General features: G+C 38.7%; 1 protein-coding gene across 3 annotated transcripts in view; it reads left to right on the forward strand.

Moving 5' to 3' along the window:
* Positions 1–17,750, forward strand: part of NAA15 (N-alpha-acetyltransferase 15, NatA auxiliary subunit) — a 41,589-nt gene extending 23,839 nt beyond the window's left edge. The window contains exons 10-21 of one of the 3 annotated variants that reach the window (XM_075708755.1): positions 60–132; positions 1,928–2,097; positions 2,757–2,909; positions 5,073–5,201; positions 6,801–7,014; positions 8,207–8,400; positions 8,703–8,738; positions 10,564–10,672; positions 11,263–11,361; positions 12,099–12,242; positions 13,329–13,426; positions 16,287–17,750. In XM_075708755.1, coding sequence (XP_075564870.1) covers positions 60–132; positions 1,928–2,097; positions 2,757–2,909; positions 5,073–5,201; positions 6,801–7,014; positions 8,207–8,400; positions 8,703–8,738; positions 10,564–10,672; positions 11,263–11,361; positions 12,099–12,242; positions 13,329–13,426; positions 16,287–16,487 — 1,620 coding nt within the window. In that variant the 3' untranslated portion in view covers positions 16,488–17,750. Of the gene's footprint in view, positions 1–59; positions 133–1,927; positions 2,098–2,756; positions 2,910–5,072; positions 5,202–6,800; positions 7,015–7,513; positions 7,552–8,206; positions 8,401–8,702; positions 8,739–10,563; positions 10,673–11,262; positions 11,362–12,098; positions 12,243–13,328; positions 13,427–16,286 lie in introns of those variants that run through there. The other 2 variants (XM_075708757.1, XM_075708758.1) reach the window with 2 other exon arrangements.
* Positions 17,751–26,862: the final 9,112 nt, after the last annotated feature.

Raw genomic sequence — 26,862 nt, forward strand, 5'->3', positions numbered from 1 at the left:
AATAAAATACCATCTTGCCCACAGACTTTTTTTTTTTTTGTCTTGTCTTGCATGTGTAGGTGGCAATCATAGAAGAGCTCGTGATAGGTTATGAAACCTCTCTAAGAAGCTGCAGGTTATTTAACCCAAATGGTGAGTGCTAAGACTGGCATGCTTCATGGGAGTAGTGCCTGGTGTAAGCATTATGTGACCATTCAGAGGCAGAGAATCAGTGGGGAGTGAAGAAATTGAGGTGATGGGGTTCCCACCCCCCAACACACAACTGAACCATAGTCATTCTTAGAACGGATTTAAGCTGTCAAATATAAAGTCTCTACTCAAAATCTAGTCGCTTATTCTGGAAGTTTTGCTGGATCCACAGATTTGGTCACCTTTTTGCGGTTTTGAATTCAAGTATTCTATTTCCAAAGCTTGAATTTATCATTGTCCAGGAAACTGAAATTTGAGAGCTATGTTAAATCTTTAATTGCAGAAATATCAAACAGAAAGGTATAGGTGCTGATAGCACAATTTTCAGGGGAAGGGATTTTGGAGCTTTCGGTGGGGGCTGGGGTTTGTCTTCTTGGCGGTTTTGTTTGAGAGTTAAAAAACTTTGACTGGCAAATGTTCTGTTGCGAGGTATGGTTCTACATGTATTGAATCCAGCCTTCATAGTTTCCTCTCTGGTAGCTGTATGATGGTTTTTTAGTCATTTGCCCAACTGCTTCGTAACGGAAAATCTCCAAGAAAAAACTTCTCTGCATAGAATAGCAACAGAGGATAGTCTTGAAATTTTGGTAGATGGATTATAATGGTGTAATAATCAAGATAGCATGAATGACAATGTAAGTTAGAACTTTACAGGATAGTCCTAATTATTGAAGACGTTTTTACTGAAGTTATAACCAGTTATTTCCCTGCTTTGCAGAAACATTAATGCAATACTTTGTTATGAAATTCTCATCCAAGTTGCCTGTTATACTTTTCCCTTGAATTTAATGCTATAGACTACAGTATAACCACTCAAGACCTGTTTGAATTTCTCCAAGCCTTTCAAACACGTTTGTGCTTTTCTGGTTTAAGGAAATGTCTTACTGTTATTTCAGTTCAATATTTGCTTTGATACTAAATTTCATTCAAATAAACAATTCTGTGCTACCTTAAAATGAATGAATGCATATAATTGCATGGTTAAGTTATACCATAAACTGAAGACCCAGAACCTTTCGGCAGGACTAGAGCCCCCACACCCCTTTTTTCCCCCCCCTGCAAGGTGCTGTGCTTCATAGTCAAAATTAAGTAGTGAAATGAGCTTTTAAGACTTCAGTAGTATTTTGGATTTCAAACAGAGCTCTCTTAACTTTCAAAACGGACTTATGTATAGGAATGTTTTTTAGGATATGTTTAGGCGAACAGTGATAGTAAATGTGTCAAAGGTAGAAACAGAAAATCTTTTTAAAGCTAGGGCTTGGTACAGCCAGCCTTTTTTCTTTGAAAATATTCAAGTCTATGGGTTGAAAACATGTAAATGCAGAAGGTACTGAAATCCTTTGCATTGTTACTGTGCAACACTTGTGTTTAGCAGGACTCTTTGCTATACCCTTCATCTGCAACAGTTTTAAATAAGAACTCTACATCATGCACTAAGCTGCATTAAAGGACTAGTTGGAACAAAATGCAACACCCTTCTGACCCACTAGCTCACTTTTCCGTTCCCTTAAAACCACAGTATGAGAAGGGAACAGTATGTGTTCAGGTCTTGTCAAAACATAGACTTGAAAGTTAATGGACTTACTTGGATACAGGTGTTTGAAAACACTCCCAGGACTGGTGACAGCCTGATACAGAGTCAGAATCAACTTCAGTGGCTGTATTTATAGCAGTCTGCTTCTGGCATGTTGTTTTAATAAACTGAACAAAACAACTCCCTCCATTTTTCTCCCTCCAGATGATGGTAAAGAAGAACCTCCAACCACTTTACTCTGGGTCCAGTATTATTTGGCTCAACATTATGATAAAATTGGACAGCCATCCCTGGCTCTAGAATATATAAATGCTGCTATAGAAAGTACTCCCACTTTGATAGAGCTCTTCCTTGTGAAGGCAAAAATCTATAAGGTAAGTTTGGCTTGTTCTTAGTGACCAGAGGTTATTTGTTTGTTATGATGGAAGACTTTTACATATGCTTGTACTTTCCTGTAATGGTTTTGATGTAAACATTGAAGTGTTAAGCAAAACACATGGATAATCTATGGAAAATTACTTGGTGAATTTTAGTGAGTGTCTAGATAAGGGTATTGTTTGGCTACTTGGGTTTTGTAGTGCATATGAATAAGCCCCTATGAAGATTTTTAAGTCAATAAAGGACAAGTATACCGCAAAATGTGAATTCTCAGTTTACAATTATTTTTCATATTAAAAATCACACTAATAAATTTCATTGATGTTTTAAATGTTTTCCATCTGTGCTTATCCTGCCCCCGACTCTAAAACAATTTCTCAACTAAACTGTGATATTGTGTCAGAATGAGATTATCTAAAGTGTTCTTTAAGCATTTCCAGGAAAAATGTCTAGGGCTAAAAGACCTGTAATTCTGTAATGAGGGAAAGTAATTTTTCTGCTTTTTTCTTTAAAGGTCTGTTGCTTTCCTGAAGAAAGCTGTTTATTAAAAAATATCTAAAAAAAAAAAAAAACCCTAATTATATTAAACAGTGAGTGGGTAAAACATGCATGGTTTATAATTACTGAATCTAACTTGAATTTCTATCTCTTTAAGCATGCTGGAAATATTAAAGAAGCTGCAAGGTGGATGGATGAGGCTCAGGCTTTGGACACAGCAGACAGATTTATCAACTCCAAATGTGCAAAATATATGTTGAAAGCAAACTCCATTAAAGAAGCAGAAGAAATGTGTTCTAAGTTTACGAGGGTTTGTTGCATTTAACTGCAGCTCTTTTGACTAATGTGGGCCTAATCCCTTGTGGAATAACTTTTTGTGTTAACTTTCCACTCACCTTTACTATAATCTTTAAGTTCTCTTTCAGAGCAACAATGATTGCTTGCTTCATTACTGGCAGTCAGTATCAGGGTTTGAATTAATCTTGGATAAGCATCATTCCATAGTATTAAGTAAAAACTCTAAAGCTTGGATTTGATCATCTTTGCCAGGCAGGAAAAATACAGCATGCCCGTTTTAGAGATAACTACTTTGAAAAAAAATAACTTTATGAGAAGTCTTTGAGTTTAATGTTGATTCTGTAGGATCCTTCAAAGACCTGATAAAGTTGCCTATGTCTCTCCCCTTCCCCTGCCCCCCCACCATGGTAGTAAGTTAGAGAATTCAGACTTCTCTTGTAATAAAATTTCTGTGTGGCTACTAGGTGAGAGTCTTTCTGAGATGTCTTCCTTTTGTGAACAAGCTTTCTTCCCTAAGGCCATGTTTAACATTAATGAAGGAAAGCTGCATATTAGATTTTTTTGGTTTTGCAGCTGCTTACCCGTGATCAATTACCTGGCATAAAAAGTTTGCATTATGCAGATTGCTTGAATTCATGCAGCGCTTTCTGTCCCTGCAGTAACCCATTCTGATAGGTTTGATGATCTCACAGGTTAGTTACTTTTTGAATTTACTTCTCTTGCTGTTATTCTTTCATAACCAAAAGTCAAAACAGCTCAATGTAGTCTCTCCAGAATATTTGGCAAATGATAGTTGTAGAATACTGGCAACATCATTTATTTGTTGTCAGTGGGAGGCAGGCAACAAGCTATTGGGACCTACCTGCAGAAGTAATCCTTTTTTGTTTATTGTCCCATTTTTCTCTTCTCTCTTGAAGAGCAGGAAAAACCTGGAGTAAGGTAGGTTGAACAGGGGAGTATTTATAGGGGGAAAGCTGAAGGATTTCTGTGAAATGGAGGCTGTGTGCAGGCAAACACGGAGGAGGGGGAAGTTCTGTTTTATATAAGCTCAGTAGCTTTATGTGGAGTTTTTAATGCAAAAGTGCTATGAATCTAGGTTAATTGACCTCTGTCAGTGCCTTAAGCAGCTTTTAAATGATGTCAAAAAAGCAAGCATACCAGTTGCCCAAAAGTGAACTTTAAAAATATGAAGTGATGATATTGGTCTGTGTAATCTTTTTCATCTCGTTTTGATGTTGTCTAGTGCTCAAATACAATTTTCTTATTTAAAAAACAATAATTAAAGACCACCTAAACTAAGCGTAATGAAAATGGAACTAACCATTTTTCTGATTCTTAGCTGCTTAAGTCTTGTTTGATGCCTGCCTTTCTCTCTCATTTGGAGTGTTCTCCTTACCTTTCCATTTGAATATTATCTGTCATTTTCCCAGCTTTGGCTCTTGGCTGATTCTTGAATAGCCTGGTTTTAGCAAGATAAGGGTAAAGTCAGAATGGCTGCATCCACCCCAAGTAGCTGATTTGGACATTAATCTTGAAAGGCATATGATAAGTTCTACCAATCTGTGCAGGTATATATAAATACCAGATCTGAAAGACGACTGTAATCTCCTTTTCTGAATCAGGAGGTGTCAAAGCTACCAGTATTCCTCTTGCTTTGCCACTGCTCTCTAGTACTGATCACATAAGAAATAACATATTACTACTGTCAGTTACTATGCTTAGCTCAATCGGCAGGTCTCTGGAAGACACAGATGGCAGTTTGAGTTTAAAAAAAAAAATGAAAAATCCTGCAGGTGTCAGTGTCATGCCACATGCTAGAACTTTTCTGCCATCTTTCTTCATGCCGCAATATGTTATTTGTGTGCACAATATTAAAAACACTGCATGAATGTCTCTCCTATCTTAAAGATGAGGAACTGTCACAGTTAAATGGTCACTACCTGGCTATTCATTGTGTATTTCTGACTATTCCCATAAGTGGAAGGACCTAGAGGATTTTTTTTAAATTAATGAACAAAGCGAGTCCATCTTGACTTCCAGGAGTCCAGTTTGGAAATTTAGCTTTCTTTTGGTAGCCTCTTTATTTGTGCTTTTAATTAGAACAAGATAAAAGGAATGGCAGTTAACAAATTGAATGAAACTTTTTTTTTTTTTATAATCCTGTTTTTGCTTTTAGGAAGGAACCTCGGCAGTAGAAAACTTGAATGAAATGCAGTGCATGTGGTTTCAGACAGAATGTGCTCAAGCTTACAAAGCAATGAACAAATTTGGAGAAGCACTTAAGAAATGCCATGAAATCGAGAGAGTACGTATCTAGTTAAACTGCTAAGTTGGAAAACACTAGCTTGAGTTTACTGTGCTAGTATGTTTCCTTTCTGAGCAGTAAGAGTATACTTCAGGTAGCTTCAGGAGAGATTTCATTTTATGTTGGCTACTGGCGAGTTGATTAAACTACCTGTCGTCCTAAAAATGACATTGTAAACTGTGTACTATAAAGTGATTCTGTTAAGTAATTTGAAGATCCAGGAAAGAACAGAAGACTCTCCGAAATAATCTTATTTTTGGCAGGGTACATAAAAATAGGTATTTGGGTACAAACGAAGAGTATATGTACTTTAAGACCAAAAAGAACATGGCTGAGCTGACAAGCCCAGCCTTAAAGTAAGGGAAAGATGTCACCTTGGTTGTTGTTAAGCCACTGTAAAATGTAAAAAACCTATCAAAAATATTTAATATCTTCTCCTTTAAAAAAAAAGAATAATATTAAGGTACAGTTTAAAAGAAGCTATTAGAAATATAAAGACAGAGTAGGAGCAAATAATCAGCTTTTACAAGAAAAGGAATTTACCATGGAGATTACTAAGGCATCTCTCTAGGGTCTCCATTGTTTGATATACCAATAAATGATCACAGAAAGGGAGTGAATAGTGCAAGGACAGCACTTGCAGTGTCTCAATACTAAATGATAAAATGGCACATGAAATGTAATGTTCAACAGTGTAGTCAGTGATGGAGGGACAAGAAGAATTCTTTGCCTATGCATAACTAGTAAAAGGTCTTGCATGAATTATTGCCGCTCAGGAAAGAAATCCTGGAACCATTATAGACAGTGCTGCAAAAAACTTCTGTGTTGGTGTGGAGCAGCAGTCAAAAGGACAGCATTGGGAATTAAGTGACTAGAGAAGTAGGACTTTTCTTCCATTATATAAATCTGTTGTACTGTTTACATCTTAATATCGCACCTCCTTAAAAATGTGCTAGTAAGATACGTGCCATGGAGTAACTTCGGCATGAAGAGATTGCAATTAGCTTGTCATTATTTTATCCTCAGCTTTGACAAGCAACAACTGAGTTTAGGATTAAGTTGTATGAGTTCGTAAGTACATGGAGAAGTTGAAGAGGGGAATGACTTTTCACTGCTTCTCAAACAAGAACCAAGGGGACATCAAGTGACAGAGGAAAGCACATCCTGAACAAAAGGAAGTACTTTCTCAAACCATGTGTGATTTAAGTGTGGAATTCATTGCCACAGTATTTAATGGAAGTCAAAATTATACTTCTGACTGAAAAAGAGGAGTTGATAGAAGAAAAATTCTTCAAGTGTTGTTTAAATACAATGAATGTAGAACCTTTGTCCCTCAAACTACAAATTGTCAGAGGGTAGTTACTGTTAAGAGGTTGTGAAATGGGTGAATTTTGTTTCTGACCTAAGATGCCTTCTCTTCTTTTCACCATGACTTTATTTTTGGAGGGTTTTGTTAACTCCCATTTCTAAAAGTTAGGGTGTATTTGTCAAACAGCAGGCTTTTACTAAATTATTCCTTCAGGGAGAGTGTATTAAAAAGTCAAGGTCAGTATCTGATCGTTAATACTTGCTAAATAATGTTATGCTTTGTTGTGTTAGCATTTTGTAGAAATCACGGATGACCAGTTTGACTTTCACACTTACTGTATGAGGAAGATTACCCTTAGGTCTTATGTGGACTTGTTAAAACTAGAAGATGTACTTCGACAACACCCATTCTACTTCAAAGCAGCACGAATTGCCATAGAGATATATTTGAAACTTCATGATAATCCCTTAACAGATGAAAATAAAGAACATGAGGCTGATACAGGTATTCAACCCTCAGGATTTATTAAATATGCAGTTTCACTAATTATGGGATATTTTATGAAGATCCAGCATTCTTGTAGTTGTCAAATGTAATAACCAAAGAGTTTTGTCACAACTCAAAGTAGGCAAATTGTAACTTGGCCTACATGTAAAAGTAGATGTTCTACTGCAAGTTAAACTAATGCATGTTTTATTTTGGTTATTATAAAACACTGATGGGTTTTGTGGTGACAATTGTAATTCTTAAGTAAAAACATGTTTGTGTTATGAAGTGGCTGAGAAAACATGGAGTTCTCATGGTTGCTGGTCCATGAAGTAACAGATTGAAGCAGGTGTGCTTGGTGGTAGCTCTTTCTAAGCATTTTATCAGTATGCAAAAATTTGACTAGGTTGCAACTTAAATTTTATCATCTCTTGCTTCTGACATAAAAATAATGTTTCTATCCGTCGATGTCTTCTTTTTTTTTTTTTTTTTTTTTTCCTCTCATCTCTGATTGGAGAGCAACTTAAGTGATTATGGCTTGGGGCACCTCAAATGGTATGAATAGAGGCTATTGAATCCTTCAAGGGGAATTTGTCAAGTTTTAATATTTCTCATCTCAGTTCATTTGTGTGGCTTCAGGTTCAAATTAAGATAAGTAGAAGTGTAATAGAATTTCTTGTAGCCACTTTCTGATGTGTTTTAAATTAATTCTCCATGCTTTAATTGGAGGGTGGAGAGGATCTGAATATGAATCAAATGTAAGATGTCTGTAGGGCATTAAAAGCAAAGCTGGAACTGTCTATGTCAAAGTGCGACTATTCCACCTTATTAGACCATTTAATTACTGCATTAAATGTAACATGTATTGTAATGTCTAAGGAATAAATCAGTGTGTATTGGTGTGCACTTTTATTCCTGACACTGGATTTGTGGAGTCATACAGTAATTGCTTTGTCCTGCCTTCAGCATGTTATACCATTGTTCTAATTCCTGTTGCCCTGATTTCACAAAAAAGGAATGTGTGAATTATGAAGCAGCAGCATAGACTGTAAAAATGATCTGTTGATAGTAAATAAGCTTTTACAAATGTAATGGCAGCATTACTAGTTAGTAGATATGTTTTAAAAAAGATGATGGTATCTGACAACTGATTGAGACTGTTAATATTAGACATCAACATTGTCTGGTTTTGCCCTTTGCGTGTATACAGCAAATATGTCTGACAAGGAGCTAAAGAAGCTACGAAATAAGCAGAGAAGAGCGCAAAAGAAAGCACAGCTGGAGGAGGAGAAGAAGAATGCTGAGAAAGAGAAGCAACAGCGGAATCAGAAAAAGAAGAAAGATGATGATGATGAAGAAATCGGAGGACCGAAAGAAGAACTTATCCCTGAGAAATTGGCAAAGGTGCTTACTAATGTAATAATAAAGTAATAGACATTTCTAGGAAAGTTACAGTGAGCACACATGCAATTTGAAAGCCATTCAGATAACTTGTTTATTTTTTGTATGGCTTCTCTTCACAGGCGGCATTGTAAAAATAATTCTTTTTTAGGAATAGTTTGTTGGATATACTGTCAGTAATGTGATGAAACCACAGCTTTTATGCCTAGTTGTAAAAGGCAGCAATTGAAGTCAGATGTTCGCTACCGGTAGAATTATTTTCATGTGTGTTTTGCACTAACTTGTTGATTATACCCTATTTCTAGTTGATCGGATGGAAGTCTTTGTATTCTGTATGTAAGGTGATTATCATTCACTCTTTATGTCCCATAATATTTTTTTATTTATTAAGCATAGACAACCTGTGAAAGAGGAGACATTGAAACACTGAATGCTGTAACAGCATTTGTTTGCATTTTTTTTGAAAAGGGGCGGGGGGGGTGGCAAGGATAAAGAAGCTGTTTGGAAATACTAGTAGACTAGACTGAGATGGATTTTGAGATCTGGATTAAGAACTGTAGAGAGATATAAAGGGGAGGTGACCCAGAAGACTATTTTTGTGCTAAAAGTTGTACCTGCAAGGAGCAGGAAAACACTTGAAAAATGTGGGGAAAGATAATGAAAAAATACATATAGATTGGAAAAATTAATTTATAGTAATATAGTAATTTGTGGTAAAACAGTATCCAAGTACTGATAGATACAGTGTTTGGTATTTTTGCATTACATGTATCATGAATATTATTGGCTCTTGAGGGGATGATATTTGAAAGCTGAGACACTGAACTTTGCTTTGTAGCCAGGAAGCAAGTGACTTAAAAAACTTGGCTAGTCATTTAAGAATATTGTCGGTATTCCCGTTGTTTGGCTCACTGGTTGCAAGAAACAGCACTCTAATTGCAGCGCTAGTTAAGATTGAATGGTTGCTATGGCATGTATTGGAATTGAGCTCTGGAGTAGAGGAATGTCATGGGGTATTCCAGGAAAATCTAGGCAGCCCATAAGATTATAGGGAATAGTTGTAGCTGTATAATGCATTCCTTTGGCAAATCTTCCCTAATTTTATTCCACATTTAATGTCAGAATCATGATACAGACAATTCCAAATTCAGTTGCTTCCTAGTGGCAGAAGACCATTTCTGACATAGTTGGTCACTTGCAAAGAGTTTTCCTGAAACAGTTGCCCCTAGACTTCTTTGGATATGTAGCTTTGGCATTAAAGGCATTGCTTTGTAATCTGTTTTATTATAGGTTCCAAATAGTTTAAGTGCACAGTAGTGGCTGATGTATGCAATCTCATAACAGCACATATAAATGATGCAATTTTTTAATGAAAACTGCTATAGTATATGGTTAGCAGGAACTCCATAAGGTGTCCACCATTGTCTTCAGTTATTTGCAATGACGTGTATTCCTTCAATGTTGCTAATCTGTTATTGACAGACAATTAAATTTTGTATCTGATTCTTAGAGAGTAGCTTATGTTCATAAAAACATAAACATGAAGGACAACAGACAGTTCTTGTTTGAATTACCCCTAGATGCAAGAGATCTGTCTGTAAAGAATCCTTGCACAGAATTAATTTGTATTAAAGCTGTCCATTTACTGGATTACCCTAGTGAAGACCAGGAGACCATGATCAATATCTAGTTACTTCAAGCTTGCTGTTAGTATCTTGGCTGGGAATGTTGCCGTGACCTGGCAGCTTTCAGGAACCTGTCTGAAGCTCACAAGAACAGACTCTGTCATGGGCATAAAGTAGTCGTTTACCAACATCTCAGGCCCATGAGTGTAGATTGGCATGGGGAGCCATACTGCCCATTACAGTGCAGGCTCAGCTGCAGCTGTGTTTACTACTGGTGTGTGATAGCAGGCAAAGACTTGTATCCCTATCAGAAAATGAGATTTTTAAGCCTTACAAAGCAATTTTTTAGACTTGACAGTCTGTTTAGACACTAAGATTGAGTGAAAGATGCAAAATTTGTAACAGAAGAGATTCTAGGCATCTTATGCGTTGCCTTATGAGAGTAACACTCTGATGTGATTCAGAAATAGCTAATTCTGTTGTAGAGTTACTAGGTTTAAACTGTGTGACTTAGTTGTGCGTCACTTCCTTGAATCTGTAGGTTGAAGCACCTTTGGAAGAAGCCGTTAAATTTTTAACACCCCTGAAGAACTTAGTGAAGAACAAAATAGAAACACATCTTTTTGCCTTTGAGATTTATTTTCGAAAAGGTAGGTGAGAAAACTAATGAAAGCAAGCAATTTGCAGTTCATAAAGATGTATGTTAGAATGTAAGCAAAAATTACTGATGAGAGATGAGGAGTCAGTCCCTGTCGAGACACACAGCTTTTCGCTGGACCAACACCCCAGCCCTGAGCAGTCTGTGAAAAACCAAAGTTTGAACATTTGGTGATTATCCACTTTCTTTGCTGTGTTTAAATCTATAAGCAATGAGACTGCAGTTAATTCTCCCGGCTTGCATTTGCCCTAGTTATTTGTTTATGTCTATAGTTCACAGAACTACACACTGTAAAGAAGTGGTGAGCAGCTGCTAACGAGAACTGGTCTTTTGAAACACTTGACTTTTGAATTCTTATATCACTTAAATATTATGCTTTAAAAAATTATGTTTGAATTTACTTACCAGTTTAACAGGCTTAATTCACTGATTGAATAAGCACGTTAGAAAAAATGGCTGTTTCAGTACACTCAGCTTTAATTTCTTCTGATCATTCTAATTGCAAACGCTAAACCCCTGCAACATAATGGAGTGAGTTCCAGTCACAGGTTTTTGAACATATGCCAACACTTTCTTTTCCAGAGAAGTTCCTTCTGATGCTTCAGTCTGTGAAGAGAGCCTTTGCTATTGATTCTAGTCACCCTTGGCTTCATGAGTGTATGATTCATCTCTTCAGCAGTGGTATGTATCTCTTTGATATGACTTCATCTGCACATGCTTCTAGGGGATGCCTAACCCACGTACAGTTGTTGATTTTTAGTTTACAGACTAAAAAGTTAGCACAATTAATTCAAAATATTTAATATATTTTAATTTTTAAACAACTGATTCATACTAAAGTATGTTTGTTATGACTGCAGCTGGATTTAGTAGTTATTCCAACAACTACTAGTAAGTCTTTTTAAGACTGAGTAGCATGGTGAACCCCTGAAAGAGAGAGTGAAGAAACAGAAACTGCAGAGGAATCTGGCTTTTCTGCTTGCAGCCTGTGTCAGTGTGCAAAGACAAGGCTTAGAACTATGTCCTTTTTGTTAGAAGGTTGGAAGGATTCTCTCCCTTCCCTTGCCCCAAAGGGGCAACCCTTCCTGTTGATGGCTACAGACTAGATGTGTTTAAGAACAGATTTGTATGACCTCAATCTTTGAGCCTGATAGATTTTAATCAGTAAGGGGGAGAGTGTATTGGAGTAAAAAGGCTTTGGCTTTTTCTAAGCATCGGAAACCTTACCACAGTTAAGCTTTTTCCAACCAGATCCAGTTACTTTATCTTTTTGAATTTCATGCGTCTTCCTTTGAGATTTTTTTTTCAATTATATTAGTAGTGTAAACATGACAAATATTAAAACAAATGCGTAAAGTAGATTTTACTGTGATTACCTGTGCTCACCTCTATTAATGTCTTTTTTTCGAATTCAATAGTATCTGAAAGTAAGGATCTGCCTGATGCAGTTAGAACGGTGTTAAAACAAGAAATGAATCGGCTTTTTGGAGCAACTAATCCAAAGAACTTCAATGAAGCTTTTCTTAAAAAGAACTATGACTCACTACCACATAGGTTATCAGGTATTTTGCCTTGCTTCTGTATTTTCTGTGCTTATCTAGCAGTGGCATCTCAGTATCAGCACCAGTGATGTAAAAATCACTCTTTCCATGATGAATGCTTTTCTTCTCGGTTTGTGTTTTTGTGACAGTGTGACCACAATGTGACTTGCCTGTGGTTTTCTTTAATTTTTTCTGTATGCTGCTAAAATACAAATTTTTGGACCTCTCTGCCCTGTTTTCATTTCTGATGCATGTTGAATGTATCGTAAGACTGTAACTGTATTTAATGTATCTGTGAAATAGTTCATATGAGCTATGGTACGTGAAGTAGTATTTCTGAGTTGCAAAGGGGTTTTTTGATACATGCATTTGAAGAGGTTAACTGCCAAGAGAAATGTGCTGAGTGCTCAGGCAAGCCAGGTAACGCCCAGAGCTATTAGTGTGCCTAACAGGAGGAGTTTAGATGGTGCTGGTTACCTGTTACAGAAGGCTGTCTGTCAATAGTGACCACATACTACAGCGGGTACCGCATGGGAAGTGGGATGTAAACCATCCAGGGGAGTGGCATTACTGTTGTGGCTCAGTCTGGGCTCAGACTGGGCCACGAAAAGGAGTGAGTTTACTCTTGTGTCTCTTCTGGCATCAAGTCCCTTCAACTTCATCTGTGCCGTGGGACTCAGAACGGTGTCCTGGTTGTGTCTTGACACCATATTATAGCAAGAGCTCTGTGTGCACATCTCTTCTGTGCCCCGCTTTCTGTGTGAAGGAGATGTGAGCAGCGGTGCTGGAGGGAACTGTGGTGTGTTGCAGCAGGTCTGATTTGTTATCTTCACTGCCTGGGATTCCACGGTACGCTGCAAAATGCTCCTACCGTGCCGTATAGACAATGCCTGTTTGTTTTAATACTTTGTGTAGCATTGAATAGTAGACTTAAAGCTACCCTTCTACTTGCTCAGGTGTCAAGCTTTAATGCTCCGTGGTTCCATTTTGAACTACTACTGTAGAGTTCAGTATCTCCTCTTAGTCATGTTGTCTCTATTTTAATGTTTGTATATAAGATGTTTCTGGTCATCCACTGGGTGATGAAGCTTATTTTTCCTCCTGTAGCTGCCAAAATGATGTACTATTTAGATCCTTCCAGTCAGAAAAGGGCAGTGGAGCTGGCAATGACCCTGGATGAATCCCTCGTTAACAGAAATCTTCAGGTAACAGATATTTATAAATTGTAAACAACTTCTGGTATATATGTGGAAGCTTTATGCAAATTACAGAGGTAAGAGGAAGCTGAAACGATTGCTGTACCTTATGGTAAGGAGGTTGGGTTGTCATGTGAGAGAAAGGGGTATCAGGCTCATCTGAACTGAAATGTTTAATGTCCTTTTTGCACATTTAAATTAATTTAGTTTTGTCATACTATGAAAATAGCTAGCTAGCAGCAGAAACCATGTTATTGCCGCAGGTAATGGGTAACCTTATTAAACACAAGAGAATTCATGTGGCAAAAGATGCTAAAGCTCCCCAATAAGAAAAGATTGCAGTCTGTCCGAGCTTTAGCTGTCACACAGGTGACTGTTCACAAGAAAAAAATTGACTTAGGAGTGGCTCAGACTCTGTGAAAGCTTTCCATATTCATTCCACTGCAAGCTGTGTGAATCATCTTAGCTTTAATAAAAGGTGCATATGCACATTTTGGCCTTAGTATGTAGTTAATTAAAAAGCTTACCAAGTTTTGAAATTCTGCTCCATTCTGGTGGTCATGGAATAATCTCCCTGTGCCACCCCCACCATGCCCCTCTCCCCGCTCCCCCACCTTCATCTGGAGGAAGGCTACCAGTTCTGATTTGCAATTTAAAGTATTCAAGAGAAGGTTGGCTTTTTTTTTTTAGTATCTTCAAATGTTTCTTATGAAGAATTAATAAGCATGGGGTTTTTTTCTTCCGATCTCCACACACTGGCAGAACCTTCCCTGACAAAGCAGAGAAGGAATAAAATGTCCTTTCTTTTTTTCTAGTCTTTTCTAAACTATTTCTGTATCCCGGTCAAACAGTTTCCTTTGGCATCACTGCAAGAGTGTCCAGCACATTTAATTAAGTATTAGAGAGATTCCTTGGCAAGCTGTGCAAACTTTAGGACATTTAGTTTCTCTCGGCTCCCCTGGCACTTTATTTCTTTATTGTGCTCTTTATGTCTGGGGACTCAAGAATTTTTTAGATCTATTTCAAGTAAAATTGGTGAAGTTTCTAGTAAAATTATTCTTTTGTGGGCAAAAATCAGCATTTTCTAAAAAACATCCATTTGGAAATATACTGGATTCAACAGAACTTTAATTGGGAAGGACTTTAAGTTCAAAATAGAATTTTTGGACAAAACAGAGGGGAAAAAAAGAGACAAGAGAAGACAATTTGCCATGATTTATAAACTTGTTTAGGATGTTAGATTCAGATCCTTTCTCTAGCTGATCTGGTTATGGGACACAAACTTAAGTCTTTTAATATCCTAAGTACATATGTAGCAGTTGTCATAAACTGTTTTCTTGGTTGGTTTTTTTTTTGTGTGTGTGTTACTGTTTGAGCAGTCTCAAAGAGCTTAAGATAGATTAGAATAGGTTTAGAAAACAAAAGTTAAATTGCCTTCAACAGCATTCTTTTTGCCTTGTAGCTGTCTTTTTTGCCCGAGAGTGGGATTCTGGGAATTGGACTGGGGAAAGATTCAAATGTAACCAAAAACTCTTGGTTGTTTTCGAGGTGTTATCTTGGTAGGACTACAAGAAGTATTTACTGACTCAGCAGTGTATAAAGATGATATACGCAGTATTGTGATAAAACTGAAAAAGTTCAATTTAAGCATTCTTGGTGCCAACATAGAGTAAGAGTTGGAGTTCTACTGAACTTTTAGGTGGGAAATTGAAAGTGCCTTAAAAAAAAAGAGAATCTGAAGGAGTCTAGGCATTCGTTGAAAGGCATTCTCGTGTGCAAAGAGATTAAATTTATTACATTTCATTTTAGTAAAGACCAGCTGTCCCAAGGCACATTGCAGGCATAAATCTAGATATATTTGACCTTCTGAGGATGCCAGTGTCTCAAAGAACAAATGTGAGGAAAAGGGGTTGTTGAAGAGAACTTCATAACCCCACAGCAGGAGGACAGAGCAGTTAATCTCAATACACAGAACAAATAAAAGTGATAGTAAATGTCAGAGGAGTGGAAAAAGACTAGCATACGCAACATGGACAGATGTTAAACGCTGCTGGGCTTTAGTGAAGCTCAGTAGGTCGGTTTCTCATGTTTGGAATGCAAGTTGAAAAAACCAAGAAATCTTTTTCTCTTCTAAATCATGAACAAAAACAGATATGAAACTGCAGATATATCTGAAGGATGTGATAATAGCTGAGTAATTTGATTTGATTCACTATTTACAGGAACACTTCAGTAAGTCACATATCCTTAAATGTAAAAATGTTTGGGGTTTTTTTTCCCTACGAGAAATGTTTTCACATCTAACTATGGTTATTCAGCTGATGCTATTTTTACATTTTAATTATATTACACAATTCTTCCAATGCATCTGAAAGCATGCTCACAAAAGTAATTATTAGGAAATTATAGTATATATTCTGGATTTACTGTTTTTATTTGTGAACACTAATTCAAATGCATGTTATGTATTGCTGAAATGTCCAGCGTATCCCAAGGTTTTGGGGGCGGCGGGGCACTACAAACCCAAAAAACACATTCAGTTGCAAGTAAGCCTGGTTCTTGGTTCCCAACTAGTAAGAATCAATAGTGGTTTTTAGGAAAATAGGGAACAGGTGACAAATGAGTGTGTTCATTTTCAGTCAAGATTTCTAGCTGTTTTTTAAATCTCTTTTTAAACTGCATTATTTTGAATCAGACTGCACTGGTATTTCATGCTGTGTCTGATTTTAAAAATGCCATTTGATATTGATAGAAACCTGAAAACAATACTTGGAGTTTGTTTTCTTTGTAGTATTGTATTTCTGGTTTGTGAGTGCTCAGATGAATGTTCAAGAAACCATAACACTTCTTTCTTTTTCTCTTTAATTAGACTTGTATGGAGGTATTAGAAGCTTTATGTGACGGTAGCCTTGGAGACTGTAAAGAAGCATCTGAAACTTACAGAGCAAATTGTCATAAGCTTTTCCCTTATGCTTTGGCTTTCATGCCCCCTGGATATGAAGAGGATATGAAGATCACAGTTAATGGAGATAGTTCTGCAGAACCTGAAGAACTGGCCAATGAAATATGAACAACTTTATTGGAAAAAAATTACATTGGACCATATCTGGTGTATAATATTTTTGTCACGCACCTGCTGAATTGTTCTAACTTACGCAGAGAACAGAAGGAAAAAAAAATGTTGCCTTCAAATAGTTTTATTTTTTTTTTATCCTGCTGACAAAGTATATATATAAAATATCTAACATATTACTGGATATAGGTTGTTCGGTTTCTTAAAAATTAAAAGCTGCTAAAATTGAAGAAAAAAAAAACCCTTCTCCTTACCTACCTACCCACCCATGTTTTTAAACTAATTTATATGAGATCTGGAGGCGTATAGCCCTCGGAGCAGGTGTGTGGCAGAAATATTACTTTAAATTTGTCTTGTGAGATTACTGTTATCTCAGACAGCAAAAATGCTGTTTTAGCACTGGATTCTTTCACTGAGCACAAAGAGTTGTTGGGGCTTTAGCATCTGACTGATTTTGATACGGGGATGATTCTGTCCATAGGAAGTATGCAATGTGAATCAGAATATACAGAGAAACCCGCAACATACGTGTTATGTTGTGGATGCTGGGACATACAGATATCAAGCAGAGTTAAGAAACATAGTGTGTTCAATAAGCTTGTTGTGTCTCTGAAATTCACTGTACACGATCAGTTTGGTGTTCTTGCACCACAGTTTTTAACCGAAGGAACCAGTTAAAACTATCTCTCTCTTTGAATTAAACTTGGGGGTTGGGGTGGGGAGAATCAACATTGCTGTTCTTGAGATGAACCTATCAGCATAGGTTGGCCAAACTTTCTAAAACTGTAATGCAAGAACCAAATAAAATTATGCACTGTGATGTGGCACCAACTAATTAGAAAGATAGCATGCATTTTTCACATAGAGTGAAAACAAAATGAGAACATACTATGGCTTGAAGTTGCAAAGAGGAGAACTCCTGACTACCATTTTGACTGATCAAGAGACTAATAGTTTAAAACCTCAGCAGGCCTTGTTCACGTTATGCAGAAAAAAAAAAAAAAAAAAAGTGCTGCAGTTTAGATACCTCTGGAACTTTTCCACAGTGTCACAGGTTTGTAATACTTGAAGCCCTACATTTCTAAGAATATATTTCTTGCTCAGTTGTTTCAGGCAAGCCCAAGTCTTTGTAACTTTTAAGGGGCCCAAGATTTTTTTTCAATAACAGACCAGCTTCTTATTCCTGCAGTTACAGATGTAATTTCCTTTGTCAAACATAAGGTACCAAATATAATGCAATAAAATGTTTTGAAAAACAATTGTGTGAATATTTAAACCAATCTCTGTTGTACTTTGAAAATGAATGGGTTCACTAGAGTGCAGCTCAGGGTTGGCTTACTGTGCTGTCCAGTTATGCTAATAATGTCACTGCTGATGGGTGGTTGTTGAGTATAAAGTGCAAATGCATTATATGTAAATACTGAATGTCTGGGAAGTCCTATAACACAGAATGCTTTACTACTTGGCTTTTTGAGTTCCACCAATGTTACGTTGAATTTTATTTTCCAAGTCAAGCTTCAGTCTGCAAGTCTACTGTGTTAATAATATAGATAAGTGCTCAAATGTTTTTTTTTTATAGGCTCATCGTATAAAACAGAGCAGAACATAAACTTACAGCTTACAAAGTGAGTGCCTTCTTTGCTGCAGGAGTTCAGTTACAAAGTATCTGTCGTGTGGATACACAGCCTTCCTCTTCCACATCATGGAATTCGGTGATTGACACGTACAGTTAAGAAATCCAGGAAGACTTATTAGGGTTTGTAGTTTTCTAATTGTCAGAAGAACAGGTTTTTGTTTCTTGTATATTCAGCACCACTTTCTTTTCATGGTTAGACTATCCTTGTGTATGTTTGCAGTGTAGTTCATGTTGGAAATGTAAGTTGTATTGCTATATTTGTATATTTAATCTGCTGGGCTTTTAGGGACTAGAATACCTATAGAGCCTTTAATTGACTCTGGTATTTATGTCTAGATCTCAGTCTTTTCTGCAGCCTGAGATACTTGGACTGCATGTCTTCTGCAACTACTGAAGATGGTTCAATCTCGCCTACACAAGCTATGAGCTTTTGGCCTTGCCTCTGAGTATTGCTGCCGTTTTCTTGGCTTCTGATGCTTAGCTGGAGGCAGATGAGTGCTCACTCTTTTTAACAGATTGTGACTTGCATCAAGCAATTTTTTTTTCCAAATTCTGGTTTTTTTTGGGTGCTGCCTATAAATGGGATTATTTCCTTTTTCACCGCCTGTTTTTGTGTTGAAATAGATGAACTAAAAGCAAGAAGTTACTTGGTCTCTTTCATTATGCAAGTGGGAAAGGATATTTCTGTGGGCCTTCCAGAAGCCTCCATCTACACATCTATCGCAATTTCCCCAAAGACACTTCTTCATAACCTTGCTGAAAGGCATCCATAGTGCTTCAGAGATTATGCTTTTGGATTAAAGAGGTTCCTCATCCTCTTCCAGAAGACTGCAGTCCCAGGAAATGAAACTAAGTCAAGAGTTTACCTGAAGAAGAAGGTTCTTTAATTGGCAGAGGAATTGCTAGTCCTTCATCTTCACATCTCTCCTGTTAGATGCAATGCTAACTTCTGAGGAAGAGTTTTTAAGAGCTGGAAATGGAGTTACAATCCAAGGCAATGAGTCTTGCGAAGTAGTAGCACAGGGTGCCATGCTACAGTGAAAACTTTCCTTTGCATGCTGAGATCCAAAATTGTAATCATTGGTGCTTGGCTGCCAAAGCAGGTGAGCAGGGATTGTAGTCATGGTCAGAGTGACCTAGAATGCTGGCTTACTAATGATGTGATTTGGTTTGATTCTTCATGATTTTCACTGGAGAAAGATGTTTTCACCATCAGTGGAGCCACTGGTGGTGACATATGCCATGGATGTCTTTCCTGGAAGGAGGCGGAGGGGGGGAGTTCAAACCACAAATTTTCCCTAGATAGAGACTGTAGATGGTGCAAATGCACATTGTATGAAGCAATGCCAGAGTCAGAAGTGGACTTACATTGTAAGTAACTGAAAGTGGTTGTTTGCCCCAAGATGATAGGTGAGGTACTCACTTTTTCCGTTTGGAGACCAGACCATTCAGATACGTGATATGTGTGAACAAACAGGTAAAATAGTCTCAAAATGATCTATTCAGTAACTCATTTCTTTGCATCCTAAATGCCTTAAAAGCCTATATATTCTTCTACGGTTAGAGTTTTTTTCAGTAGAGGTCTTAATACTTCCGTGTTCATAGGGGAAGAATCATGTCCTGATGTGTGGTGCGTCAGCCAGAATACAGAAGGAAGTTTGTTGCTCAGTTTTTCTCCTAGCATAGAGAGAAAATTCCAAGTTTCCCAGGGAGCTCTCTAGGGCTAGATGAGGTATGTGTAATTAGCCTATTAGATCTTCCTTTAGTGTTTGCTTTGGTTTGTTTTTCCAGGTCTGGAGGTGCTCCAGCTGTACAGTAGACCCTGGAAGTTGGTGCAGCACCTTACTATTCAGCCAGATTGAATTGTTGGTGTCTTCATAGAAAGAAAACACTGATGAGGGTAGGGTGAGATCAGGCCTGAGAAACCAGAGGTGCAAATACAATTTCAGTATCACGTGATCAAGTTCAAATAAGAAAACTTAAGATCTTTGTCTAACATGATGCCTTTGAGGGTTCGAGCAATGGTGCCATCGTTCCTGCAGTGCTAGCTTCCCATACACCACAGTTGTGCTTTGAGTGTGTGCCACTAATGCTAACAAAAAACCACTTGATACGATAATCCAGCTCAATATACCGGAATTAAAATTATTTTATTTTTTCCTTTTCATGATCGCTTTAAATGTTTTTGTAGGTGTTCTGTACTGGGTAGCTAGCTAGCTTTGAAATCTTTCCCCTGTCTTTCCCCCTAAGTTTGCTCTAAAATGCAGTGTGTACCTAAGTGGTAATGTAAAATAGCTCGAACTATGTGGAAGTAAAAGTTACGCTTGTCTGATAACATAACTGCTTTGGGATTCTGCGGAGGAAAACGATGCAAATGTGGTATAATTAGACAGTCATATCAGTAAGGAATCAAGCAGTCTATAAGCTTATTAATGAAAGTTAGAAGTTCCAGATGGAGGAAAATGGTTGCTGAGCTTGGGGAAAGACTCTTGCTTCCAGCAGCGTTCCGGTTGTGAACTGTTGGATGTGGTAAGGAGCAAAGGGCCTACACTTTTACAAAACTTACGGTCATGTTGTCATGATTGTATTTCCTGGAAATTAAAGCTGCAGTCTACAAACAACAGATTTAATGCCTGTTTTGGGCAGAGATTCTTTTTCCCCAAGGGCATACAGCAAGCAGTGAGAATGGCAAGGAGCAACGGATAGAGCAGCTTGGCAAAAGGAGACTGAAGTGAGTTATAAGGAGGTGGCATAATAGAAATTCCATTTTAGATTAAGTATAAAATAGCTTTTTTTATTATTAGAAAGATTACCGAAGCTGTAAATACTATAATTGCAGTCTTCCCATGCCAAGGAAGCTGTTAATGTGTATTACTTTTAGAGTGGTACAAGCAGATAGTAGTATGTTCACAAAGATTCTAGCTTTGTATGTTGGTCTTCAAGTAAATCATGGCAGAAAACTTGGAGGACAAAGATTGTCCAGTTTACAAGGGACCATATCAAAGGGTTTGTAAGAATATTGCAAGAGAAATATTACTAGAAAATCCAAAGCATCTTAGAACAGCTTTCCTAAGATGTTTGTTGTTTTAATTGAAAATGTTACATCTGCTAACTGTTCGTAACAAAAGACAAAAAGTACTTTTACAAAATATTTCTGCCTGGCACTGCCCATTCAATATCTACCTCTACTAGTCCTAGTCTAGTTCAGCTACTGCATCATTTTAGCCATTTAGCATATAACGTATGAAAAAGTGTCATTTACCTGGTTGGTGAACAAATGTATGATGATGGATAACGTTTAGTTTTAAACTGTAATGCAATAAACAACAAACTTAGTGAAAGTCCTGTTGTTGGTTCAGTGCAGCAGCATATTTATTGCTTCATTGCTGATCCGTTCAAAAAAATCTTAATTATAAACTCCACCAAGTTACTTGCAATTGTACTGGGATTTGCTTTCCCTTCCAGCCTTCCTAACTGGTTAACAATGTTGTACTGTGTTCTTACGCTCTTCTCTGGTGGTAGCAAATATCAAAACTGGCAGGAAGTCAATCAATGAATAAAAATGCTGAGTTCTGTTTGTAAATGAGTACCAGTGTTTCCTTGTAGGGTTCAGCGTCCTCCTTAGATGCCTACCAGCTTTGTAATAAATGATCCCTTGACTAGTTCCCTTAATTCCCCATTGTCTCCTTCCATGCTGACGGGTTTTAAATTGGGGTGCGGGTCTCGCAAAAGGGAGAAAGATCAGTAGGGAAAGGCTGTGGCTCCCTTCAGCGTCGGGCTGGAAAAGGACCACCTTGGCAGGGAGCTGCCTTTCCTACCCTACGAGCTAATTGTACGTGCGTATAAAAAGATCCGTTGCTCTTCCAGGCTACAGAGAGCCAATATGGGGATTTGGGAAATGCTCTTACTGAAGGATTGAATAAAAGGAGTTTGAGAGGCAAGCTGCGTGAAGAAGCATTTGCTGTTTTCCTCAGATCTGGTTTGGGGAGTTGGGGGGTAGGGGGGGGGGCGGAAATAATAAATCTCAGTAGCCTTCTCTTCCCCACCCATAAGCCCACAAAACTTTCCTGAGCCAGTGTCTGCAGATGTCTTGTGGTTTCTTGTGCTTTTAATCAGCAGAAAAAATAATATGGTAACGCTGAAAAACTGGAGCAAAAGTAACTAGCTAGCAGCTGACATAGCATTATAATAACCTATAGTGTGTTGTGAACTTGACAGTTAAGATTACCTGGAAAAAAAAAGTTAACTACTGTGTGTAATTACTAACAGTTCTGATTAACACTGTCTACAGTGTTAGTAGCACAAAGGGCTCCAGCAACTTGCAGGTTCTGTGTTTTGTTATAAATGCCTGGGAGGGGAGGGAAGATAATTAAGTGATTACAGCACTATCCTCATAGTCAGCCCTTTGGATGTGAAAGGGGAGCTTGTTGCAGTAAAGGTTGCTTTGCATAGATTGTACTAAAAAATAACATCCTCTAAAAAATGGCATCCCTTCCTTATTAATGTCCTCAGTAATTTCATTTTTCTTTTGTGAGAGGGGAGTGGCATTCACACAGGGTGACTACCTGCCTTGAACCTTTAATACTTTCAAACTCCACCCTGCCATTTCTGGGAATGTCACCTCATGATTGCCTGCAAGAGGACTTAAAGCGCAGAAGATTTATGAGGAGCCAAGGTAGTCTGGCAGTTCATACATTATTTTATCTGCATAAATCTGTCAGGGCTGACTTTTCATCAGTACCCCTCCATTCCATCAGGTGTAAAGGATCTTCCCACCTTGTTGTTATGCTTCTGGAAACTGTTCTGAAGGTCCCACGTGCTGAAGCAGAAAGACAACACCTCTCGCGGTCACTCTGTCCCTCAAAACGCTGAAGGGATGCATGCTAATTGCCTAGCGAGTCCCCTTCCTGCAGCTATCAAACCTCACCAGATGCTACTGGAGGTGAATAAACACTGTTCTAAAAACAAAGAAAAACCAGCCGATAGACTCATTGTACAGTTGGCAAAGCAATGTCGGGGTTCTGCTCTCTTAATTTTTTTTTTTTTTTTTTAAAGAATACATACAAAAGTAATGTTCTCATTTGGACCGTGTGACTTCTGCAATGCCTAAACTCGTTGTGAAGCAGGGGAAGGAGGAATCCCGCTTGGTCTATGATTTAGCTGTGCTGTAGATGAAGCAGTCAGAGGTACTCCAAAACTAGACTCGGCTGCTACTTTACTCGCATCGTGCCTTCATGCAGTTAACCAAAGGGATGTGGAAATGCCCTTTATTTAAGGGGAAGGTAAAGGGTGGGTAAAGCCATCAACAGGGGCTGTTGAGTGGTTCATGCAGTAAGACTGGCACTTCCATGGTAAGTAAGTGCAAGTTATGGGTTTGTGAGGGCTTTTTCAGGACCTTGCAGTGTTTGGCATTTTCTCCTGAACGTCTCAACACCAAGAGCCATTGCTCCATTCTTCAAGAGCCCCACAGAGATGTCCTATCAGCCCCTGAGAGCAGGAACAGCTCTGTTTCACTGGATATACTTTGTATGATTTTATCACAAAAATACAAAACTTAAAACCAGACGCTCCTCATAATGTATTATACTGGTTTTATTAATTACCTGCTAATTTTTCTTGCAGTTGTCTCTCTCATCTAGAAGCATTTTTATAAAGTTTTAGGAAAATGTTGGCTTCTGGCTGTTTATATCATGCATTTCAAGCATTTTTTTTCTCAGAGGAATCCCCAAATGTTCATAATTCTGCATCTCATTTCACTTGCAATATCAATAAATGTCTCAATGAAATGTAACTGGAAAATACTTTTTATGTGTTTGAGCTGGGAAAACAATCTTTGCTTTATTGCAGAGTAAACTTGTTTGTGCTTTTGAATTCCTGTTTTGCCCCTGGATGAGCATCTTTCCCCCACGTGTCCTTTACCTTCTGTTTAATATCGCAGGACCCCGATGGTGGAGGATGGTTACCCCTTTCCATTAGATTCTGATACTGTTTGGCAAAACTGGGCTGAGACTTCTTTATTCTGCCGTGTGTTAAGTACAGCAGCGTCACGGGCTGTCCTGTGTGCCACTCGCCCACCTGAAATCCTCCCCGTGCAACAGTTCAAATGCAGCAGGCCTGACCCCTACCCCATCGCCTCTTTCCCCAATTCCCTGGCGCTCCAAACTAAAATACAGAAAGCAAATAGAGAAAACACCAGGTTTAGCTCCCGTCACTCTCGGGCAAACAAATTCCCTTTTTCATGCAGCCTGGCTTTGCTCAGCTTTTTCCCCCTGGCTAGGTGACCCCGAAGTGCTTTCAAACTGAGTAAGCCCACTGTGTATCCTGGTTTTTTTTGCCAGCCCCAATGCGTGACCGTGTTTCAAAAGTCCACGCCAGCCGGTTAGGCTAGCGTGAATCACGGGGAGAGCAAGTCTTGTTCAGCTCTGGTTATCGCTGTCTTTTCTCATAGTTTTATTCTGTGTTTTCCACTGCAATCTAAGCCACGGAGGGAGGAGCCGAGGACACCACGCAGACCGGAGAAGAGTTTAGGCGACGGGCCACGGCACGGCTGACTCTCATCCCTGCTGCTCGGGTTGCTGGAGATCTGCCTGCCGGGGGGTGATGCCCTTGACAGAGGTGAGCTGGAATCGCTGCACAAGGCAACATGGGCTGGTTGGGGAAAATCTCCCCCAGCAGAGAGCACAAAAGGATGCGAGGCACTGGTTTTCAGACAAAAATATGAACGAACAACTTGAGAGCGTACCAAATCTTCTGGCTCGGTTGCATTGCAAAGGACAACTGAGAGCGAAGCCGTTCTGCCTTTTGTAAGTTATTGGCAGGTACGCAAAATGCACGCATACTATGTGAATGATGTATGGTGACCTAAATTTACCCTTGCGTAAAACCCTGAAAGAGAAGGGAATGGAGGAAAAGCCTTGTGCCACAGCTTGGGTAAAGCTGAGGAAGCAAAGTGATCTGAGTGCAGGGCTGCGAGTCCTACGTCTGGAGGCACGGGCTGTTGCTGCATGGTAAGAAAGGGCAGAAGAAAGACTGACGCCACTGGAATAAGTAAAAGTAGGAACGCTGAGTACAGTAAGAAACTTAAAAATCTGATAGCAAACAGGACATCTTAGCAAACCACTGGGAAAATACAGCTTTTGCCTCGTACCTATGTTAACAATATTATCAGATGCATGGGCTCCACCTGTTTTGGGTTGGTTGGTTTTTTTTCTTTTTCTATATACATTATAAATTATTCTTCCTGGTGAAATCACAGTATTTTCAATAGCACAAACACATTAGAGTATTTGCTTTCTAATATCCTTTCATATATAGCCCTCTTAAAAAGCAGATCTGTGTGCCTGACACCTTGAAGACTGATGTTCCTTCAGAGGAGATGTCCTTGGAGCAGTATTTCAGCGCAGCTGTGGAACCACAGCACTGGTAAAAAACCACGTTAGCCATCGCAGCCCGTTGGGTCTTTCCAGCCTCCACACAGAAACCAACGACTGATGCTAGTTGCAACGTTTTGGGGTTTTTTGGCGCAGCAGGAGAGCAGAGGAAGGGTTTGCTGTTTATAAAGGTAATGCTTTATATATATAGGTTATGCTATATATATGCTTTATATATGCTTTATATATAAAGGTAATGCTAAATTTTATCGGAACCCCCAATCTTATTCTTGCTGAAAACAAAACTGATGTTGCTGATGTAAGTGGAATTTCACCAAAAGGGACTGAAGTGGGGATAGTTCCCAGTTTCATTCATAGGTGGGATTTTTTTATTCAATGTTTTAATTAAAACGGGAGTAGGATTATGCCCTCGATAGCAAATGAGAGCCTGAGAAAAGAAGGAGGAAAACTTATTCTTGCAGAAGTAACAAAACCACACTCTGATATCCTACTGTTTCTCTGATATCATACTATTTGAAGAAAAACCTGTTGCCAGGAAATAAAATGCATAATATATCCTCACATCAAACAAAGTCTTGGGGCTCAAAGGATTCAATCTGGAGCTTACAGACACAGGCAAATCGTTGGCAGAGCACGGTACAACTGGATTTGTTCGCTGCCCAGGAATGATTTATCAGAGGCCACGGTGCAGACAGGTAAATATAGAAGCTTCGTGACATTTGATGAAGCTTTCTGCAGCGCTGCTTTGGGACGTGCAGAAAGCCCTTGAGCACGGTATGTACAATTGCAGGGAGAGAGAAAGCAGGGACGCAGCTTTTGGTTTAACACGCATTTGGCGGATCAAAATGTTTCAGAACAGCTTTGCTCTCCGCTGGTGCTGTCTGCAGCCCTGCTGCCAAGCTGCTCCCCGTTAGGTTTTCTGATCCCCCTTGGGTGAGCCAGCCCAGCGAGGCAGAGGGCATGCCCCGTGCCGGAGCAGGGATGTGCAGGTTTGGGACGTGCAGAGAGGCTGTGTTTCAGTGATAAGCTCTTGACGCGGAAGCGATTCAGTTATCACCTCAGCTACCCAAGTAGGCCAAATGGCTCGTTATTTCAGTCACTGTCATCCAAGAGCTGCGTGACATTATGTTTCTGTACAGACCCAAATGGCCAAGCAGCGTTTCAAGCACCGAAGATGCAATCCCGCAGCCATTCCAGTTCCTAAGAGTAGGGATGTCACGTGGGTGCTCCTATTAAACTATCGCTCATACAGCTGCAGATGCTGCCTTTAGCACTGAGGGTCCAGTTTTAGAATCATAGAATCGTTTAGGTTGGAAAAGACCTTTAAGATCATCCAGTCCAACCA

The sequence above is a fragment of the Pelecanus crispus genome, chromosome 4 (genome assembly GCF_030463565.1).
Source record: "Pelecanus crispus isolate bPelCri1 chromosome 4, bPelCri1.pri, whole genome shotgun sequence".
NCBI lineage: Eukaryota > Metazoa > Chordata > Aves > Pelecaniformes > Pelecanidae > Pelecanus > Pelecanus crispus.